Below are 12,286 nucleotides of genomic sequence, written 5' to 3' on the forward strand. Positions count from 1 at the left end.
ATAACATTATCTTTCACATTATACAAAAAATAAATAAAAAAATTGGGCCAACTTTACTGCTTAGTTATTTTTTTTAATTCATTGAAGTTTATTTTTCCCCCCAAAAATTGCGTTTGAAAGACTGCTGTGCAAATACAGTGTGGCATAAAATATTGCGACAACGGCCATTTTATTCTCTGGGGGTCTCTGCTAAAAATATATACGTTTGGGCGTTCTAAGTAATTTTCTAGCAAAACATGTCTAACTTGTAAATGGGCCTGGCCTTAAAGCGGTTAAAGGGGGGGAGAATAATGCACCAGAACGCATCAAAACGCACATGCGGAAACGCATCCAGACTTCGTTTCTTTGATGTGATACAGCCCTAACAGATGTGGAGATCATTGCACAAAGGGTATTTGAAGGAATAAGCACCTGAATTGGGATGACCAAAGACAAGGGACCAAGGGATCAACCTAACCCTCCAGAAAAGCACAGCTTATCACCCCCTAAGGGGGAAGTTGCCACCTAAAAAACAAACAATGAGCCTCACCAGCGATGACTACAGAACCAACACATTGTCCAGCAAAAAAAATGGTACTACGCCAAGTCCCAGGTTAAAAAAAAGAAATCCTAAGGGGAAGTTTTGACAGACATACCATGTCCAAAAATAAAAAAACAGCAGAAGGCAGGTTTACCTTAATGCATTCTATGCTGCTGAAATCTGACTTCCCCCATATATGTCCTAAGTGGTGCCCAGTCTTTCTACAGATACATTTACAGATTTGTCTGTACTCTAGTAGGAACACCTTTGGGTTTAAAGAAAGTGTTTTTATTAGAGGCATGAAGGGTTGATATTTCCTTGGAAAAAAAAAACACACACACACACAAGTTATGAATGTGTAAAGTTCAAACTTAAGGACTTAGAAACCATGGTCTTCACCAGAAAAGAATTTGGAAGAATGATGGGCTTTCAAAGCCTTGTAATGGTTCAGATTTCCTATGAACAGAAACTAGGAAGGAGCTTTCACCCATATGCTTCTCTTTTCACTTTCTGCTCCGCAAAGAGGAAATACATTTTTGTCTATAATCTTTTAAAAATGCATTTTACTTCCTCATGTGGGCAAACTACTCGGAGTACAAAGAACATTAAACACTCATACTGAATGATGAAATGAACTCATTGTTTTGAATCAAAGGGATGTTCTAGAAAAGTGGAGGAAGAAAGCCGACTGTACTACCCATAGTAAACAAATCAAGTATCGTGTATTTTTATCCTGCCAAATAAAAGTTTAACTCAGACTGGTTGTGAAGGAGAACCTCATGTATTATTTATACAACTTTTGCATTTCCATGTTCTGTGTACCGTGGGAGACCAAATAAAGCGTTATTAAACCCAGGACCTTGAATTTATTTTAAGGGACTATCTAGAAGTCCAGCTTTGACTTACAGTATAAGGCTGGGTTCACACTACTACACCACAGTCATATGACTTTCATCCTACTTTTCTCTGCGACATCAGTCCTACATCTATCCGACTTGAATGAACAGGTTACTACTTTGATCCGACTTTGTGATAGTCTGACTTGTCCTTTGACCAATCAAAACAATCCCAGTGTGGGATAAATTCCTTTTACTGCTGCTGTAATCACATGTCGGATGTCACAAGTCGGATGGTCAGGACAAGGATCCTACTTTGATCTGACTTCAAATGATATTCAATGGGCTGAAGTAGGATCAAAGTCTGACCAAAGTAGTACAGGGAGCATTTTCAAAGTCGGACCAGTCAAGACGCCTCTCATAGGCAAACCTTGATTTTCACACATGCGACATGAGTTCCCAATGTCGGAGCGTTTGTCATACCAGTGTGAACCCAGCCTAATACAAATTTTCAGCAGTCAACAGGGTTAAAAGGTAGATAAAAATAAATCTCAACAGAAGCTTGGACACAGACAAATGAAAATGACCACACAATATGCCAGAATAAATTAGTAGATCCTAAGATATGGGCAAAAATTACAGTCAAGATTGGCCTCACCCCCTCTCACCTCCTGGGCTGCTCTATAGGACAGTAAGGCTTCTAATCACATATGGATCAAAAGGGTGGTTTAGGAGGCAGAGACATCAAGGTCAATTTTTCCTATAAAACTTCAGATTTTATTTGCAGTTCTCACGGTAGGCAACTTCTATTTTAAAAAAAATCATAACATACAATATACAGTGTACATTACCCAACAGTGGTAGAGGTCAAGAAGCTTAGAACTGGCAGTAGGACATCCTGGTTAATTTTTGGTAAAATGTCCATCAAAGTAGTGTCTGAAAGGTAGATGATGATCTTTTGAGTCAAGGTGACAGCAGCTAGGAGACCAGCTTCCTTGCGGCTGTTCAGTCTGCACCCACTGCTGGGAGCCACCTGCATACATGAAAACAAGAATTCAGTTCCAAAAATGTACAGTGCACATTGATTGGTTCAGCAAAACCTGCAGAGACTTAGACCCCATTCACACCTGAGCGTTTTGAAGCTTGAAGCCTGAAGCTACAAAACGCTGGAGGGGAAAAAAAAAAAAAAAATCTATTATTCTCTTACGCTCAGGTGTGAATGCAGCCTAAGGCCGGCCATACATGGTGCAAAATTTCTTTCCTGCAACCATGGATTCCACCATCAATGCAGACAGTCTTGATGCAGGAATCTCTCCTGCTGGGCCATTGTCTTCTCCCGGCAGGGGGTGGCGGGGGAAGCCATCCCCACCAGGAGAAGACGGTGATTATTTCTGCTAGGGATAATCGCAAGAGAATCCGGCAGGCTGGTTGTACCAAAGATGATCAAATTGGTACATTCAGCCTGCCCCATTAGCAGTTTGAATTGTGTATGGCCGGCCTTACACACTGCCATACTAATATTTGATCAGTCACTAAAGAAAGTGTGAATAATTCCTAGGCTAGTAGGTCTTTAGCCACTTCAAGGGTACCTGTACATAAACTAAGGTGTTCGTGTGACTACCTGACAAACAGAAATAATGGTGTCATCCAAGGAACCAAATGACTGCCTCCAGCTAACAAATGGGAAAAACGTGAGATTTTCTTACAGAATGAACTCCAAACATCTATTAAAAATATATGTAGTTATGTATTTATTTTATTGAATCCTATGTTTATCGGCAGTCAGGGGAGTCAATTATGCAATTTTTCAGTCTTCCTCTACTGTAAGCCACACTGTTTTACTAAAATTGTTTTTATGTTGTCTTAGAAGCTGATCTGTCTTTACCCTCCTGCTCTCTTCTATTCTTTTGGACTGCTTATACTTTTCTACTTTTTGGATGTTGCCCTGAAATGTGTACAACTCACAGAATTTTAAATTTGCTGCTATCACGTAATCTCCTTAGATAATTGTGGTGGCCCTTCAATGACAATTTTGGTAATTTGCTGCTATCACGTAATCTCCTTAGATAATTGTGGTGGCCCTTCAATGACAATTTTGGTAATTTGCTGCTATCACGTAATCTCCTTAGATAATTGTGGTGGCCCTTCAATGACAATTTTGGTGCTCGAATCATAGAGGCTCCCCCCCCGTTATGATCTTTCTGTTGTGCCCTTTCACCGTAACTTGCCAGTGCCTTGGCTACTGTATGGTTTTTGGTTTTGTACCTCAAATTTAATAAAACAGATTGAAAGAAAAACATGAAACCTGAAGAACGTTGATCTTCTCTAATAAAGAATACATTTAAAAATAAAAAAAAATTGTATGTGATCTGCAACCAATACCAGATTTTGAATTGTTTTCACCTTTAATCATCTGTGGAACTGTGGAGACAGTTCTAGAGATCAATCAGATGTGCTGCAACTGCACGTGCTGACACTGAAAAGGAGACAGGAAGGGAGAAAAACAACAGTTTTTCTGCTTTGCAACTGTTAAATCCTCATGTACACTGCTTCTGGGAAACGGACATTTAGGAGCAGTTGGGCATTTTTTCCCAACTGCTCCTGAACTTTCCTCTATGTTATCTTATCAGTACATGTACACTGTTTATAGTCGTTTCTAGGCAGATGTGTTTAGAGACTTTTTCTTGAACCCCAAAAAATGCGTTCAGAAACTGTTTAGAGGCAGCCGACGTGCCAAAACGCAGCTAAACGCATTTAGCAGGCTTTCATTTACAGACTCTTAAATTTTAACAAAAAAATAAATTCTTCAAATGCTTCTAGACACAAACGGGGCATGTAAACATGGCTAAACAGCCATTTTTAGACACTGGTTTCTAGTTGTTAAGTTAAATCGTTCAAAAGAGGTTCAACAACGTCCCGTGTACATGAAGCCCAAGTCACAGGCTGGGGACAAGCAATTGACCAAGCTGTGTGGCATAACTGCAAAAGATAACGAGTCAGGTCACCAACCTGGCTCTACTGAGAATGTGTAAATCTTGGGGCTGGATGGGCAGAAATGCATAACTTTGGGCAGGTTGTGAAGCTTACTTACATGTACTGTATATTAGCTGTGTTCTAAGTTACCTGCCTAGAGTTCATCTTCAAAATGTCTGCACTAGGGTTGTCCCGATACGGATACTAGGATCACTGACTCTGTCCATTCATATACTGAAACATCGTAACATGTGTTTACGATGCTTTCGTTTATGAATGGAGAGGAGCCGCTGTCTCCTGTCTATTCATTTTAGCCGAGACTGCAGAAAAAGGGACTGGGAAATCTGTGTCCTTAGTCCCTTTCTCTGTCTCAAAGGGGAGATGTCAGGGGTCTGTTAAGATATCTCACCAAAGCCCCCCCCAACAGGGCTGAATTTTTTTTTTTAATAAATAATAATAAAAAATATTTTTCATTAAAACACACTGCAATATAGGAATTTCTCTTTCCATTTTCTATGCTAGTTTCACATTTGATTGCCTCCTACAACAAATCGAGGGACACCAAGTGGTGCAGTACATAGGACGACTACATTCCATAATCTTCCATATTCACTTCATATCCTACAATACCAATCTCTCTGCTCTGATATTGTGTAACTGAGAACAGGCTTTTTATTTATTTTTTGTATTACACAAAACAGGCTTTATAACAAGCAAAAGCTGAAGTGTGACTAAGCAAACAGCTAAAACACAGCTAAAATACACAAAGACCAGTCTTATCCGCCTAAAGGAATTGTATTTCCATCTATCCACTTTTCCCATTACTACACCTGTGCCTCACAGCACAGACACGGGGGCGACATTACTTTGTTATAGGAATACAGCAGTGCCACTTCACTACTATCCAAACAATGAACGCAAAGCAACACAGTTCAAGTAATTTGCTTACTTTCTTCTTCTGTTAAACACTTGTGCATGCAGCAGCCCTCCTCCCCCTGAGTGGTGCTATGTGCAGGCCAGAACCAAGACACATTCAGGTACTTATGCCAATTGCATAAAAAAAAAAAAAAAAAAAACTTGCACTAAATGGTGCAGGAAACTGTCAGAAGTGGCATGTGCATCATTAACTAAGCCTGCTCTTCTTTTTTCAATTGCAATAAAAGTAAAAACGAAAAACAAAAAGTTTAAATAAAAATGACTTTTAAAAAAAAAAAAATAAGTCTGCTCCAGGTCTATCTGTGCCACCTGCCGCAGTTTTAATTTCCAGATGAAATAGAAAGCGGCACATGTCTGCACTTAATTAACAGAGGACATGTTTCAGTTTAAAGGGGTTGTAAAGACAAAAATATTTTCCTCCTAAATTAAAGTCTGACAGTAGCTGAAAAAGTAAAAAGTAATGTTTTGCATTATAACTACTTTGATTCCTGTTGAAATCAAGCTGTTTTATTCAACTCCATCACTCCTGAATCGTTATTCTCACTGACTTCCTGGTTTGCGGTGCGCATTCATTCTTGCTACATCACGGCCCAATGGGAACTACAGTTCCCATTAGGCTTAGCCTCCATGCCTGTGAGGGATAAGAGAGCATCTTCACGCAGGGCTGTAGTCATAGGAAGGGGGTGAGCACATTCTGCTTTCCACCATGCAAAACAGCTCAGATGCTGGTGGAAAGCAAGAAGAGGAGAGACAGGAAATGGCATTTTCAAACCTGGATTACTGTATTTTGGAGGTCAAAAGGAAAAACGAGGTAAGTGATATTTAAATGCTCTAGCTTACAGCAATCAATTGATCCAATAAAAAATGAACCTTTAGTGTTCCTTTAAGCCCTAGTTCACATTGGCAGGGCCGGTACAAGGCAGGGGCGGAAGGGGCGGATGCCCCGAGCGCTACCATTTGCGGGCAGGAGGGGGGCGCAGGTGAAGTGCCGTCAGTGTGCTTCACTGTACACACTAGCCGGCGCCACTAGTAGTCATCTGTAACTTACTACTGTTATGTGCTGAGTGCGCTCCTGCACCCAGCACAAGCCTACACAGTCCACACCAGCCATACATGTCAGCGCTGCTCCTTCTCTCCCCCTATGAAGGGAATTTGTAGTCCCGTCCCGGCAGCGTGACATCACTCACAGCCGGAGGTGGGATAGGAGGAGAGAAGAGAGCTGCTGCCGAAACTGCGGGAGGAGCCGCTGAGGAGGAACCAGCAGAAGTTCAGTAAGTTCAGTGTGTGTGTATCACCAGGACTTTTTCACCTCTGGCAGCCCTCTCCTCTCCTGGCTTTTCTCTGTTAGCTCTGGGCACTCACTGCTGCTGCTCTCGAGCACAATTCTGCTCCCAGCACTGTAAGCTAGTGATTCCAGAGGCAGCTTGTCCCTGCTTGCTGCCACTACTGATACATTGCAGCATGAAGCCAAGGAGCTCTGAAACTCCTCCTCGGTTCTGTGCTACAGGCAGCAGGCAGAGCGCTCTGTACTCAGCTGAAGTAAGAAAAAAAAGCCTGTCATACCATAGAGAGTGGTGGTCTTCAGAAGAGGTGAGGGATTGCCAAAGCCTGGGGTGCAGAGAGGAGTGCACTGTAAAGGTGTGGGGGAGGGGGAATATGTGATGAGAGAGAGAACAGTGAAAAGGGGGGGGGGGGGGTTAGCAGAGAGAAGAGCTGGGGGGATGTGTGTAGAGGGGGGGATCTGGAGGGATTTGTACATGGAGGAGATCTGGGGGGATGTGTGCAAAGAGGGGATCTGGAGGGATTTGTATTTGTACATGGAGGAGATCTGGGGGGATGTGTGCAAAAAGGGGATCTGGAGGGATTTGTACATGGAGGAGATCTGGGGGGATTTGTGCAGAGGGGGGATCTGGAGGGATTTGTACATGGAGGAGATCTGGGGGGATTTGTGCAGAGGGGGGATCTGGAGGGGTTTGTACATGGAGGAGATTTGGGGGGATTTGTGCAGAGGGGGGATCTGGAGGGATTTGTACATGGAGGAGAGCTGGGGGGATGTGTGCAGAGGGGGATCTGGGGTGATTTGTACAGAAAGGAGAGCTGGGGAATGTATGTAGAGGGGGGATCTGGAGGGATTTGTACATGGAGGAGATCTGGGGGGGATTTGTGCAGAGGGGGGATTTGTACATGGAGGAGATCTGGGGGGATCTGGAAGGGTTTGTACATGGAGGAGATCTGGGGGGATTTGTGCAGAGGGGGGATCTGGAGGGATTTGTACATGGAGATCTGGGGGGATTTGTGCAGAGGGGTGATCTGGAGGGATTTGTACATGGAGGAGAGCTGGGGGGGGGGGGGGGATGTGTGTGTACCACTGCTGCTGCCCTTGAGCACAATTCTGCTCCATAGAGACTGGTGACCGTCAGAAGAGGTGAGGGATAGCCAAAGCCTGAGGTTGTGCAGAGAGGAGTGCACTGTAAAGGTGTGGGGGAATATGTGCTGAGAGAGGCACAGATAGTCACAACGGTGACGATGAATGGCGACGATAATTGGGGGGGGGGGCGCAGTTTGCCTCCTTCGCCCTGGGCACCAAATGACCTTGTCCCAGCACTGCACATTGGTGCATTTTGACATGCGATTTGAGATGTCAAATCAGCGGCAATTGCACCGCCCTAATCGTTGCCATGCTGCATTTGCAGCACCGCACCGTTTTAAAAAAGTAGTTCCTGTACAGTACTACTTTTTGCGATTTCGGGGTGCAATTTCCATTGACATCTGTGAAGAAACCCGCACAGATGTCTGAAATTGCCGCCAAAATCGGGACTGACATTCGGGAATAAAATCATGCGAGTTCAACTGGGGATTTCAGTCCTGATTTCGGCTGAACTCGCACGGTTTTATTCCCGCAGCAGAGTGTGAACCTGGGCTAATGGAGATTGCTGCAAAGTGTAGCCCTTTTGTAGGGGATGTGAGCTGTCAGCAGAAACCCAAGTCAGATTCCCCATTAGAGTTGCTCTCTCATTGGCCGAATCAGCGAGAAGTAAAAAACGTTTGCTGCCTTTTCGGTCTCATGCGATTCCACAGTGATCTGGCAAGAAAGACAGCATCCTCTACTGAAGATGCATTTTGGTAATTCAGAATCATACCGTGTTTCCCCGATAGTAAGACCGGGTCTTATATTAATGTTGTCCACAAAAAACACACTAGGGCTTACTTTCGGGGTAGGGCTTATTTATTTATGGAATGTACACATTTTACAAAAATTCGGTGTCCCCCTGTCACCCCCCCTCCCCCAACTGTCAGGTCAGGAGTCATTACGGTATTTTGAGAAAGACATCTTGGCACTGTATAAGGTGCAGTACCATAGAAAATACCTTTCACCGTAGGGTATACAGCTCCCTGGTGTACCGGTATTCACCTGCTCTTCTTTTGTCATCCAGGAGGAGAGAGTGAGAGAGAAGAGATCCCGCTGACATCAGCGTGCTCTGCGGGATCGGGCTGAAGACGTCAGGCGGGAGGAGAGAAGGAGAGAGAAGAGCCGAGGTCACCTGTCATCGGCTCGCTCCGTGCAGTAAGAAGGGACGGGCTGAAGATGTCAGGGGGGAGGAGAGGAGGAACGAGAAGAGCCGGCCCACTGCTTACAGTAAAGAGGGACGGGATGCAGACAAGGCGAGAAGAGGACGGATCAGCAGTGGCTTTAAACATAACGGTACCATATTTTTTAACGGAAACACTGCAGCAATGTATAGGTTTGAAAAAAATAGATTTTTAATGAACTTTGACTAGGGCTTACTTTCGAGGTAGGGCTTATATTGCAGCCTGCCCCGATAATCACGCTAGGGCTTACTTTCGGGGTAGGGCTTACTTTCGGGGAAACACGGTAAGTGTGATATGACCAATGAATTAGGTGCTACATTGCTATGGATCCAGACAGAGTGGCAGCTTCTATCCAAATAGGTGCTCAGACAGGTTTACTGGCTCCGCTCACATATATGCGAATTGGATGCGTTTTGAACTGTACCTGATTCGCATGACAGGTGAATCAAACTGTCTTTCAATGAAGTCGGTTCACATATACGCGGGGCAGCGTCAGTGCGAATTTGCTGCAAATTTTAAAAAAAGAGCACTGTGCGTTTTCTGAGCACTTAGGTGTGCGATTCAGGTGCGAATTCCAGGCTCACTGCCTTCTTTGGGAACACATCTCATCAGTTTTTAACACAAATAGGATGAAAAAAAAAAAAACGTTTGAGTCTAGTATGGTTTTTAAGGCGAATCCCATGCCATTTAAAAAAAAAAAAAACCCTGTGGGGACCCTCCAAAATCCATACCAGACTCTTAGGCCTGGTGGAATCGCCCCCTTGTGAGGTCACCAATCCAGCATGCACTGGGTGGCACCGCCCCTCAGCTATTTGTTTCCTCCCCCCCACCTCCATTGCCACATTTGGCTCCTTTTGGGGGGGGGGGCAGTTATCCGTCTGCTGGGGTGTGCTGTGCAGGAACATGTTATACTCTAAATATGGGTGTAGCATCTAACATGTTCCAAAAGTTGAACCCATCCTTTAACCTGCCTGCTCCACTAGAAAGTTTTCAGTGCAGAGTGTGAGGGGAGACCAGTGTAGTGCATGGCCTGTATTCTACATTCTGAGTCATACACTGAACTTCCACTTCTCATACTCTTCCAGTTAATTTTGCCAAGAGCTGTGTGGATTTGTCTACTTATTACAGACAGAAGAACCTAGTGTACAATATGGTAGTTACAAGTATGTTCATTTACGAATGAATGGCCTCATCTCACAAATTCTGGAATTTGGCTTCGAATGGCTAGACTAAGGAGTGATTACAAAAAAGTAAATAATGTTCAAAGTTTGTGTACTGTTAAGCAGTATCCTTTCAGTGTATTAATTTAAATTTCATCAATATACAAGACTTTATTTTTTTATCTGCTTGGCATCTGGCAATAATGATCACTTACCAGGTAGCTAATGTAAGGCAGATACTGATAGGTAAGAAAAGGTTCCCCATAAAGATGAGCCATATGCATCAGGCACTCTAGCACAGGCCTAGACACCTGGTCACCATACACCGGTCTCTTGATGTTTAGTTGGCTATTCTCCTCCATGTTAGATAGAAACTGATGTCTCTGGTGACCTGCGTATGATAGGGATCATGCATAGATTAACACTGCAATTATTCGATTGAAAAAAACAGATGGATATTTTACCAGTGGCACTTTAACAAAATGTAATTTATTCAACTTTATTCAACGTAACTGAGAAAAATGCACAGAATAAGTAAGCCACTACTGACAAAAAAATAAACAAAAACACATGAACGATGATTGAGAGTAACAGCTGAAATGCATAAGGCTAACCCATACATGGACTGATTTTGGATAGAGACAGAACTATTGCAAACCAAACAAGAGTACAAACTTAAAGCAGTTGTAAACCCCTGTTGGTAATTTTTACCTACAGGTAAACCTATAATGAGCCTTACCGGTAGGTAAAATAAATATTTCCTAAACATGCACCATTTAGGAGATATTCACCCTGCATGCAACCAGTGACATCACTTTGAAGGTCTGGCATACCTTGCCGGAACTTCAGAGCTTTGTGTCAAAACCGATGACTCCTGCGTGCATGCGAGGGAGGTCAATACGGCTCCGGCCAATCACATAGCAGGAGCTCACAAATCCAGACGAAAGACAGGGGGGAATATGTCAGCCCTCTCAGCGGGGGCTAAACAGCCCTAGAGGACTTTGTTCCAAGATGGGCATTTCATAATGTGCTTTTTTTTTTTGAAAAACCGCTTTAAAAAAGGAGAAGTTAATGTAACATGTTACATATTCAGGGTGTAACATGTTGCAAACAGACCAGCCCCTGCACCTCCCCGATCCCTTCTGTGCCTGCTGTGACAGTTAGCAGGGTTCTTCTCCCTCCCCATTAGCTGTCAATTAAAAAAAAAAAAAAAAAAGTGGCCGAAAAGGGGCTCCACCCGCCTGGCCGTATCACTGATTGCCAGGGCTATATGCATGGAAAACTACAAGGCAGCCTTTGCGGTGGTCAGCTTGCAGTTTTCAATGAACTACCACGGTGCTGTGGAGCGCCATGGTAGTTTATTCATGCTTCCTCTCAGATTGTATCTGCTTACCCGTACGCAATGTACAGGCAAGCAGATACACTGGCAGATCTGCTGGAGACCTGCATGGCACCAGTGATGTGCTTAACAGGCTCCAAAAATTTGCATTCATTATCATTTTCAAAAAGTGAACTTATCTTTTAAAAATTTCACCTGATCTGATGTATGTCCGTTAGCCCTCCTCTCGCCCCGCAGACATCTTTGGGCTTAGGGAAAAAAGCAACTGCCCAGGTTGGATTTTTCATGTCTGATCACCATTTGTCTCTCTCCCCAATACCATCTGAGTGTTCCCTCCAGTGTTTGCTCAATGAAAACATAAGTTTGTAAAACAAAAGCAGCTATAACAAACCTGAACAACCAGCTGTGTCTATAGAAAGCTGAAGTTTTGAAGCTTAAAGGATTTGTAAGCAGGGCAAGGGCATACAAAAAGTTGTCAAAGGACAGGCAAAACAAAATCAATTCTAGCTCTAGTGGTCCAATTTTTAACAAAATTATATATCCAAATTTAAACAAGGCAGTAGCTCGAGTTTTGGAATAAAAGTACTGTAGTAATCATACATGTGTGCACCGATTGGGATTTGCTATATCAAGTTGAAGTATGTGAGACAGTAATTTCTTAAAAAGAAAAACAATTACCAACATAACAGGACGTGAGTAATCGTAGAAGATTCCTGCCAATGCAGCGGGAGGTCACAGTTGGACCTAGCTTGGCTGAAAGCCACCTTACCATCTTACAAGCTGTATCTGCAAAACAAAAGTGCACCCAGATAAAACGTACAGTACACAGGAAACTATCCTGATAACGTTAAACTAATGCAAAGTAACCAAGTTTAAAAAAGTATTGTAGTAGACAATGTTGAAGAAATTTATAACAGGGGTGCTCAACCTT

The 12,286-nt window shown here is 43.3% G+C and overlaps 1 protein-coding gene across 1 annotated transcript in view; it reads right to left on the minus strand.

Annotated features, from left to right (window-relative positions):
- WDR81 (WD repeat domain 81) overlaps positions 1–12,286 on the minus strand; it is a 72,791-nt gene that overhangs the window by 46,823 nt on the left and 13,682 nt on the right. The window contains exons 3-5 of the mRNA XM_040338377.1: positions 12,034–12,141; positions 10,232–10,407; positions 2,208–2,389 (exon numbers count right to left, since the gene is read on the minus strand). Of these exons, the coding sequence (XP_040194311.1) occupies positions 2,208–2,389; positions 10,232–10,407; positions 12,034–12,141 (466 nt within the window). The remainder of the gene's footprint in view (positions 1–2,207; positions 2,390–10,231; positions 10,408–12,033; positions 12,142–12,286) is intronic.

The sequence above is a fragment of the Rana temporaria genome, chromosome 2 (genome assembly GCF_905171775.1).
Source record: "Rana temporaria chromosome 2, aRanTem1.1, whole genome shotgun sequence".
Lineage (NCBI taxonomy): Eukaryota > Metazoa > Chordata > Amphibia > Anura > Ranidae > Rana > Rana temporaria.